Raw genomic sequence first — 10,842 nt, 5'->3', positions numbered from 1 at the left:
CGCCCCGGGGGGACCTACAAGTGGTATCAGAGCCTTAGGCTCTTATGCTATGGTTCGAGATCTGCGTTTTGGTGTTTCTGGCACGTTATCGTGCGTTTCTGGCCGAACAGCGCCGCAGGCGAAGTTATTGTTCATCAGGCGAAGTTGCCGTCACTGTTCGTAGGGTTTCAGCGAAGATATAAGGTCTGGCGAAGTTATAGCCAGACGAAGTTATGGACAGACGAAGTTAACTTTAGGCGAAGTTAACGAGAAAAAAAAAAGAGTATTTTGGTGTTTTCGTCTGTATGGCCAGGTGTACACGATTATTGTGAGACCGGAGATTTTGTTCCGTCAACGAGTGAAACTTGTTATCTCTGGGTCTTACGTGTGAACAAATACGTGTCAACTCTGGATATGGAGTTAAGTTTGTGAATGGGATATTGATTGAAACTGGATATTGACACATATTTGGGTGTTTTGTGGGCAATGAAATTGTTGTTGTTCGAGGTGACCAATTGAAGAAAGTCAAATTGAACTGAAGGTTTTTGTCATTACTGGATTGCGGTCAGAGCATATTATTTATGTTACTTTCAAGGCGTTCGAGAATTGGATCCTGAAACGTGATGCTTATTTATTAGAGTGAAAATTCTGGAACAAGTTGGATTTAATCGGGAACTAAAGTGTTTATGTTCTTGATCGTTATCCCTGGTGATTGAAGATGCTTCGGATTAATTAATGGTCATGTGTTAGATTCTGTCAAGGTGGTTTTGTGATGAAATTGATCACTTGATGTTGAGTAGTTGAAGATTAAACCTTATCGTATGCCGACGAGTTGGTGAAGTTGTGGAGGAAGCCCAACTTCACGTGTTGGTGAAGTCAGATGGACTCACGTGATTGGTTGAGATGATCTATTGGCACGAGGATGCATGCATTTCAAAGACCTCAATCGTTATAGTCGGAGAAGCTTACACTGAAGGGGAGATCTGATATGGAAGACGCTGGGTGACTGGTAGATTTGTGAAGCTATAGGACAGTTTCAGACACGGCTGGTTGATGAGCAAACAGAAGATCATCAGTTAAGAGGGAGTCTGTTGGTGCATGTTTTGTAACAGATGATCTTTTGTGTTTGTTAGAATTGAGAGCAACGGTCAAAGGGGAGACTGTTGGTGCATTTTGTGACCGTCGCTATACAATTCAGACCAGCGGAACGCCACAGGCGAAGTTAGCACAACTTCGCCTTAGGCGAAGTTAGAACAACTTCGCCAACGGCGAAGTTGTAACAACTTCTGCCTTAGGCGAAGTTATCACAACTTCGCCATAGGCGAAGTTATGAACAACTTCGCCTACTGGCCCAAGCCCAAGCCCGAGAAGATGTTTTGTCTATATATATGTGTGTCTTGTTTAGGTTTTGTATCCAGAAATCAGAGTATTGTGTGATAAGATTAATTAGCTAGAGAGAAACCGAGAGAGTGAGCCGTGTGGGACGGCCCGAGGTAGAGCTCACCTCGGGTCGGCCGTGTCATTTGTTTTCATGTTTGATATGTAAGTGTTTTTATTATTATATAAGAATCTGCAGATTTGATTATCCCGTTCTTGTATTTGTTCGTGTATCTGTTCGTATACGTGTTTGTGTTCTTCATCTTTACACCAATAAACGAGTCTAGGAGGATTCCGCACTCCTAGATCTCGTGCGGATCTCGTATCGATCAGCGACGCCCCGGGGGGACCTACATAAAGTTAATCGAATGAACACGTACATATCATATGCGCGTTTGTTCGGTTTGTTTACAAGATTGCCAAAGTTATGTTTTTTTTTCAGGACCTACATTTAGTTGCGTTTGTGAAACCGTTCGTTTATACTTATTTTTATATAATTTTATACTTTGGATGTTTCATTAATAATGAACAAAATGATTCAATTACAGTAGAGATGCTAGGCGGACAATAAGTTGTGCCGCCACCAAGTTTGAATGACAAAATCGATCCTATTTAAGGTGTCAATAAGTTACCATACACGTCCGCTGAACTTTTTCCTTAATTGTAACACGATTCGGGGACAAGAAACCCAAACATACTATTATAAGTAGCGGCACCATATTAGTCAATACATTTTGTTTTTTGATTTTTTCGTTTTACTTCCACTACTGTAATGAAAACCGACCAGATATCAATTTCTTATCGTTCTGGTATCGTAATGAACGTGATGAAAACTGACCGAATTCGCGTAGACTCACTGTGTTTTGTTTTAGTTTTGGTACCGCGACAAACGTAACGAAAACCGACCGAATGCAATTGTATTTGTGTGTTTTTTTTATATTTTAGTTAAGGTAAAATAACGACGTGATGAAAACCGACCGAATTTACGTAGACTCATCGCCTCAATGTCCGGTTCGACAACGCTCAGGTCTAAACAACTGAGTTTTAATCCACTTCCATTTTCATATACTTTTTTGTTTTATTTTTTATTTTAGTTAACCAAAACCAATCGAATTCACGTCAAATTTAACGCCTCAACGCACGCTTTTGACCAATAACGCGACTTGTCCGACACTTGAATTAATAATAATAATAATAATCGTCACTCCGCGTTCATCTCTTTCATTCACCTTCTCTCTCATCAAATCAAATCAAATCAAATCAAATCACCCCCAATTTCTCAACAATCAACCAAACAAAACCCTAATTAACCAACCATGATGATGCTGGTCAACTGTTCCAATTGCCACACGCCATTACAGCTACCACCAGGAGCCACATCCATCCGATGCGCCATCTGCCAAGCCATTACCAACCTCGGCGATCCTCGTCACGCGCCACCTCCGCCGCACGCGGCCGGACAATCGTCCTACGGTCCTCCACAACCGTCGCCGTACAACCACGCGCCACCGGGACAGCCGCCGTCCGCGCATGGCCGGAAGAAGGCGGTGATCGTTGGCATATCGTATAAGTTCTCGAGGCATGAGCTGAAAGGATGCATTAATGATGCCAAGTGCATGAAGTATCTTTTGATTAATAAGTTTAAGTTCCCGGAAGCTTCCATTATTATGCTCACAGGTTGAAACGCTAATTATTTACATTGATTGATTCAATTATGACGTGGCAATCTGGATTATGTTTAAATTCGTTAAAATTACTTGATGTTTCATTAATTTTGTTATAATTGATGTTGGATCATGCTTTAAATTTCATTTATTCTGCTGATTGTTTTAAAATTTTCATGATTAATATTTTTTTTTCACCTGTAGAAAGACTAATTTGTTTAAATATGTTAAAATTTCTTGGTGTATTCTTGAATTTGTTAAATTGCTGTTTGGATTATGTTTATAAATCCATTAATTCAGATGATTATTTGAAGAATCTCATGTTTTCTTATAATTTGTTAAAATTGCTGTTGATTATTGGTTAATGTTCATTTATGTTAGTTTAAGTTTGTTTTAGATTGTCAGTTAGTGCTCATTAAAATATTAATTTAATTTTTTTAGGCCCGTTACATGTTAGTCCAGTTTTAATAACTTTTTAGGTCCGGCATATTATTGTTTTTATTTACAATTGGTTTTAGCTTAGCTATATTTGTTCATTTACGTTCGTGAATTGTTGATTTATGCTGTTAACAAACGGGCATAAACTAAAAGCAAACACGTTCATTTTCTTAACAAGAGAACATGAACAAGAAAGCCCCCGTTTGTTTTAATTGCTCTTTCTTGATTGTTTGTTTGGTTAAAGTTAAACAGACGAACACGAAAATGCTTCGTTCGTGTTTATTTACAAGCCTTGCTGATTGTTAAATTTGCTTAATTTGTTTAAATTTCCATAGGATGATGCTTATTTGTCCGTTAATTGTACTGATTATATCAATATTGTAATGAACAATTATTCAATCTTTTCTGTAATCGAATTTGGATTATGAATCTGGTTTTTGCAATTGCAGAGGAAGAAAGGGACCCTTACAAGATTCCAACCAAACATAACATGAGGATGGCACTTTTTTGGTTAGTCCAAGGTTGTCAACCTGGAGATTCACTTGTTTTTCACTATTCTGGACATGGTTCACGACAGAGAAACTATAATGGTGACGAGGTTGATGGGTATGATGAAACATTATGCCCCTTGGACTTTGAGACACAGGGTATGATTGTTGATGATGAAATCAATGTCACCATTGTTAAACCTCTTCCTCATGGTGTTAAACTTCATGCCATTATTGATGCTTGCCATAGTGGCACTGTACTCGATCTTCCGTTTCTTTGCAGAATGAATCGGTATTGTTTTAAATTCAAGTTAATCTTTCATCCAAAATTTCATGAAAATCTGGTTTTTCGGATTTTCACAATGGGTTTGGTTTTTTTATGTTTTGCCGTATAGGCTTGAGCTTTTGGGCCAGAAAACGTGGCCCAAAATGAATTTCGGGCCTGAAAGTTTGAGACTAATTTTAATTTTTTTTTGGTTAAATAATGATTAATTGATTTATTACCCATTTGGGCTTAACTTTTTTGGGTTACACCATTTATTATTTTGTTATAAATTACTTAACTTTCAAAAATAAAAATTTTAATCCATAATTTTAAAGGACGAAAGTCGAGTTTTTTTTGTTTCTCGGTTTTCACTATGAGTTTGGTTTAGGTTTTTGTTTTAGTTATTTTGATTAGGGATTGAACTTTTTAGGCCAAAAAAACTGGCTCTTGGACCTGAAACTCTATGACGGGCTTTTTTTGTTAATTTATGATTTATTGTTTATTACACATTTGAACCTAAAATTTTTGGGCTACATTATTTATTATTTTTGTATAAATTACTTAACATTCAAAATAAGAAGTTATAATCCATAACTCAATAACAAATGTCAGTTTTTCGGATTCTGTTTGGTTATAAAAGTAGTTTGTGTTCGGTTTTTTTGTTTAAAAGAAAAAAATAAAGCCAAACGTTGGTTTTGGGTTGGCTTCAGTTACATGTTGATCATTTCAGTTCAGTGAAAACTGTACGTAAGTTTTTCAATAACAGGTTCTCACAGTTATTTTTATGTTTTGGTTTGTGATAGGAGTGGGCAATATGTATGGGAGGATCATCGTCCTCGGTCGGGCATATGGAAAGGTAGTAATGGTGGTGAAGTTATTTCCATCAGTGGTTGTGATGATGATCAAACATCTGCTGATACATCTGTAAGTTACATCTTTGCACACTCTTTATTATTATCGTTATCTTATAATTTATACATAGATGAATGTTGAAAGTAACAAATTATTTGTCAGAGTAGGCTCTATCAAAGATCACATCAACAGGGGCCATGACCTTTTGTTTTATTCAAGCTATAGAACATGGAAATGCATCCACTTATGGTAGCTTATTAGGCTCCATGCGTAATGCCATCCGTAACGCAAGAACTGGCGGTGGCGGTAGTGGCAGTGGCGGCGGTGCAGTGGTTAATTCTCTCCTCACTATGTTACTGACTGGCGGCAGTCTTGCTGGTGGATTATCTGGAGGTGGACTTAGCCAGGTATGCACGTTGTTGGTTGACTTTTGGCTTGTTGGTCAGCGTTGTCATATATAGATTAGAAGACTTATGCTATATGTTTAATTTTTGTCAGGAGCCTCAATTGACAGCATGCCAGCCTTTTGATGTGTATGCAAAGCCGTTTTCCTTGTGACGTGCGACACCATTTGCTCGACTAGTGTACAGTTCACCGGCTTCTGAGAAAGTTGGTTAATGATTTTAAAATATATGATTCTTGGACCCTTTGGATTACATATGTTTTGATGCAATATCTTTTTGTTTGTTTTTAGACTGATTTGGTGCTACTTATTTAAATCTGTTGTTTATGGATCTTAAATTTGTTGGAAGGGTAAGATTTACTATATTAAGTATGGTGTTTAATAATATACACTTTCAAGATTTTCCAAACAAAATGTGTGTAATTTTATACTGTTTCATAATTTTTAAATATGAAAATCCGTCTTTGTCAACTAGTTAAGATTCGTGGATTCAATATCTGGATTCTCAGAATCAGAATTAGAATCGGATTCTTCAGTTATTTGGTTGTCATGAAGAAAATGGCATCGGTATCCAACACTTCGTGTTCATCCGCTTGATTCTGCTTCTCTCATCAATCCCTTGATTATCTTTCGAATTCCCCTCCGATTATTAATGACAATGATGCTGCTGGTGAACTGCTCGAATTGCCATACGCCATTGTAGCTGCCTCCGGGGGCTACATCGATAAGATGCGCCATATGCCACGCCATCACCCACCTCACTCCTCAGCCGTCTCTGTACAACCACGTGCAGCCGGCATCTGCACATGACCAGAAGAAGGCGGTGATCATAGGCATATCGTATAAATCCTCCAGAAATGAACTTAAAGGATGCATCAATGATGCTAAGAACATGAAATACCTTCTCACAAATAAATTTAAGTTTCCAGAATCTTCTATTCTCATGCTCACTGGTAAAACCATGATTTGTTAAATACAAATTATCAATATTTTCTTACAATGAAATTGGATTGTTGCAACTGCAGAGGAAGAAACAGATCCTTATAAGATTCCAACCAAACATAACATGAGGATGGCACTTTACTGGTTAGTCCTAGGTTGTCAACCTGGAGACTCACTTGTTTTTCACTATTCGGGACATGGTTCACGACAAAGAAACTACAATGGTGATGAGGCTGACGGGTATGATGAAACTTTGTGTCCGTTGGACCATAAGACACAAGGAATGATTGTCGATGATGAAATCAATGCAACCATCGTTAGACCTCTTCCTCGTGGCGTTAAACTTCATGCCATTGTTGATTCTTGCTATAGTGGCACTATACTGGATCTTCCGTTTCTTTGCAGAATGACTCAGTGAGTTTATGCTTTCTTACACAACATATCTTTTGTAATTTACTTTAATCTTGTAATTTCATATTTTGGATTTTAAAAATCATTCAGTTTCGGTTTTGCCATATAGGCTTGAGAGTTGAAAGTTTGAGTCCCAAAAAATGGCTCAAAATAATGAAATTATGTATGAAACTTTGGAACTAAATTGATTAATTAACATTAAAAAATAACGAATTATTAGTCTATTACATATGATGTCAAATTTTTTTGGCATACTATTATTATTTTTTTATAAATAACTTAACATACAAAAAAAGTTACAATCCGTAATTAGATAACATAAGTCTGATTTTTTTACGGTTTTTTCAACTAAGGTTTACAAAACTCGGTTTGGTTTTTTGGTTTTTGCTGCATGCAAATTTGAAACCGAATGGGAGGTTCAGTTTTTGAAAAAACATATAACAAAAACATCAGTTTTGGGTTGAGTTCGGTTATTTTTATGTTTTGGTTTGTGATAGGAGTGGGCATTATTCATGGGAGGATCATCGTCCTAAGTCGGGTTTATGGAAAGGTAGCAATGGTGGTGAAGTTTTTTGCATAAGTGCTTGTGATGATCATCAAAAATCTGATGATACGACTGTAAGTCACAGACCCGTGATCAACATTAACGTTTTCGTTTACTTAAAACATAGATAAATGTTTAAAGTGAGGCATTATTTGTGAGAGCAGGTTCTATCAAAGGTCGCATCAACAGGGGTTATGACCTTCTGTTTTATTCAAGCTATAGAACATGGGCACGCGTCTACTTATGGGAGCCTAATAAGATCAATGCGTAACGTCATCCCTACCGCAAGAGGTGGCACTCTTGCTGGTGGACTAATCCAGGTATAGACGTTATGGTTGACCGTCGACTTGTTTGACCTTAAGCTATTTAGGGGATAAAAGTAAAACTTAAACTTATATCCACATATTCATAAGTGAAGAGGTTAAAATTGTTATCTATAGATTAGAAGACTTATGTTATATGTTCAATATGTGCCAGGAGCCTCAACTAACTACATGCGAGACTTTTGACGTGTATGCAAAACCGTTTTCCTTGTGACACACAACGCCTTTTCTTCCAATAGTGTACGGTTCACTGGCTTATGAGAAAGTTGGTTGATAAAATTTATAATTGTGGGGAACCTTTGAATAAGATATGTTTTGATGCAACTTTCCTTATTTATTTTTCTGGTTTTATGGATGTGATCTATCATCTATGATAAAATGACAATTGTAGCCTTAACCGACGTGGTTAAGAATGGTTTCGTCCTGAATATCTTAAAGTTGTTGATGATTGGCGGAAAAATCATTTATTTTCATATTTATTGCCAATATTATTCAAATTTATTTCTTCAGTTGGTTTTGAAATTTGGATGTGATGATGATGGTGTTTGAACTTTATGTTTGCATATTCATATTTACTGTCTTCATTTTGTTCATGTATATTTGTTTATGTTCGCCAACCTCGTTGAGAATATTAATGAGCAAATGTAAACCACCACAAACAATAAAGTCCGTTTGTGTTCATTCGTTTGTTAAGTGAAAGTTAAATTATGTCTCGTTTGATTCTTATACTACTATTTTATACTTTTAAATTCGAAGACCTGTCATTGTCAACTATTTAAGATTAGTGGATTCGGTGGAATGAAGAACATGATATTATTTGACACTTAGCATTCATATACTTGATTCTGCTTCTCTTTCATCAATCCCTTGATCATCTCCCAAATTTCGCTCCTAATATTATTCACTATGATGTTGATGCTGGTGAACTGCTCGAACTGCCAAACGCAGTTGCAGCTGCCCCCGGGAGCTACATCTATTCAATGCGCCATATGCCAAGCCATCACCCACCTTGCCCCTCCTCAACCATCTCCATACAACCATGTGACAACGCCATCTGCACATGGCCGGAAGAAGGCGGTGATCGTTGGCCATATATCATATAAATCCTCCAGAAATGAACTTAAAGGATGCATCAATGATGCCAAGTGCATGAAATACCTTCTCATTAATAAGTTCCGGTTTCCAGAATCTTCTATTATTATGCTCACCGGTTGAAACTCTAATTCAATTAATCTTTACTTATTACCTCTATTGAATAAATTCGTTTACGTTCATTTATGTTTTTTAAGTTCGTTAACATATTAATTTAAATTTTTTAGGCATGTTACAACTTACTGACTTAGTCTAGTTTTAATAACATTTTAGGTCCGACACATTATTGTCCATATTTACTTTTAGTTGGTTCTAGCTTGAACCATTCGTTTATCCTCTTAATGAACATAAACAAACACAAACATGCTCATTTTCTATACGAACAAACACAAACATGATCAAGAAAACACCGTTGGTTTAATTGTTCATGTTCAAAAGTTTGTTCAGTTAAAGTTAAAGAAAAGGACACAAACATGCTTTGTGCGTCCCGTTCGGTTGGTTTACAAGCTTTGCTGATTGTTAATCTTAATCTTAATTTGTTAAACATGTTGAATGATCAATTGTTTATATTTTCTGATTCTGAATATAATTGTTGTATTTGCAGAGGAAGAAACAGATCCTTATAAGATTCCAACCAAACAAAACATGAGGATGGCACTTTATTGGTTGATCCAAGGTTGTCAACCTGGAGACTCACTTGTTTTTCACTATTCGGGACATGGTTCATGACAAAGAAACTATAATGGTGATGAGGCTGACGGGTATGATGAAACTTTGTGTCCGTTGGACCATAAGACACAAGGAATGATCGTCGACGATGAAATCAATGCAACCATCGTTAGACCTCTTCCCCGTGGCGTTAAACTTCATGCCATTGTTGATTCTTGCTATAGTGGAACTATACTCGATCTTCCATTTCTTTGCCGAATGAACCGGGTTGTTTATGTTTCTTTACCTTAATCTTGTAAATAGTGTTTTGGTTTTTTAAAACCAATCAGTTTCATTTTTCCGATTTTTACAATGGGTTCCATTTAGTTTTGGTTTCGTCAAATAGGCTTGAAAGTTGTTGTCCGAAGAAAAAAAAATGAACCAAAATAATGAAGCAGCCTCTCTATCCCTATATGGATAAGGAGTAAGGTTTGTTTTCGTTTAAACCCCTCCCGAGACCCTACTTTATGAATGAGATTTGACTGGGTATGATTAATTGATTGGATGATTTGTTAACATTTAAATGTAATTAGTTATTATGCATTTGAGCCTAGAATTTTTTAGATACACAATTTACTATTTTTATCGTTTTTTTTAGGTTTTTTCGAGTTCAGTCGATCATAAAAAGTTAGTTCGGTTTTTTTGGTTTTTGGAAAATATATAACCTAAACGTCAGTTTTGGATTGAGTTCAGTTATCTATATTTTTTGGCTTGTGATAGGAGTGGGCAGTATGTATGGGAGGATCACCGTCCTAGGTCGGGTGCGTGGAAAGGTAGCAATGGTGGTGAAGTTTTTTGCATAAGTGCTTGTGATGATCATGAAACATCTGGTGACACATCTGTAAGTTACAAAACCATGATTAACGTTATCGTTTAAATTAAAAGTAGATAAATGTTTAAAGTGGTGATCATTATATGAGGGATCAGGTTCTATCAAAGATTGCATCAACAGGGATCATGACCTTTGGTTTTATTCAAGCTATAGAACGTGGACACGCGTCTACCTATGCGAGCTTATTAGGCTCCATGCGAAATGTCATCCATACCGCAAGAGGTTATAGTGGCGGTGGTGATGGTGGGACGGTCACTTCTCTCCTCACTATGCTATTGACAGGTGGCAGTCTTGCAGTTGGATATAACCAGGTATAGGCGTTGTAGTTGACTTTCGACTTGTTTGACCTATAAGCTATATTGGGTTAAAAGTAAAATTTAAAACTAAAATCGACATATTCATAAGTGAACAGGTCAAAACTGTTATCTATAGATTATAAGACTTATATGTTCAATTTGTGACAGGAGCCTCAACTGACCACATGCGAGCCTTTTGACGTGTATGAAAAACCGTTTTCCTTGTGA

General features: G+C 36.7%; 2 protein-coding genes and 1 pseudogene across 2 annotated transcripts; all 3 read left to right on the top strand.

Moving 5' to 3' along the window:
* The first annotated feature begins 2,593 nt into the window (after positions 1 to 2,593).
* On the top strand, positions 2,594 to 5,764 carry LOC143536630 (metacaspase-1-like). Its single transcript, XM_077030573.1, has 5 exons — positions 2,594 to 3,033; positions 3,908 to 4,238; positions 5,015 to 5,135; positions 5,231 to 5,470; positions 5,562 to 5,764. The coding sequence occupies exons 1-5, from the start codon at positions 2,673 to 2,675 to the stop codon at positions 5,619 to 5,621; spliced, it is 1,113 nt and encodes a 370-aa protein (XP_076886688.1). The 5' UTR covers positions 2,594 to 2,672; the 3' UTR covers positions 5,622 to 5,764.
* A 150-nt stretch (positions 5,765 to 5,914) lies between these two features.
* LOC143536632 (metacaspase-1-like) lies at positions 5,915 to 8,048 on the top strand. The gene is made up of 5 exons (XM_077030574.1): positions 5,915 to 6,419; positions 6,492 to 6,822; positions 7,317 to 7,437; positions 7,528 to 7,683; positions 7,841 to 8,048. Exons 1-5 carry the CDS (start codon positions 6,359 to 6,361, stop codon positions 7,898 to 7,900), a joined length of 729 nt encoding a protein of 242 aa, XP_076886689.1. The 5' UTR covers positions 5,915 to 6,358; the 3' UTR covers positions 7,901 to 8,048.
* Positions 8,049 to 8,592: 544 nt separating this feature from the next.
* Positions 8,593 to 10,842, top strand: LOC143536606 (metacaspase-1-like; annotated as a pseudogene).

This window comes from Bidens hawaiensis, unplaced genomic scaffold (assembly GCF_021521415.1).
Source record: "Bidens hawaiensis isolate Kalapana, Puna unplaced genomic scaffold, B.hawaiensis_p1.1 tig00010854_1, whole genome shotgun sequence".
NCBI classification, from domain to species: domain Eukaryota; kingdom Viridiplantae; phylum Streptophyta; class Magnoliopsida; order Asterales; family Asteraceae; genus Bidens; species Bidens hawaiensis.
The sequence above is the reverse complement of the archived record's forward strand: the minus strand, read 5'-3'. Positions and strand labels throughout refer to the sequence as shown.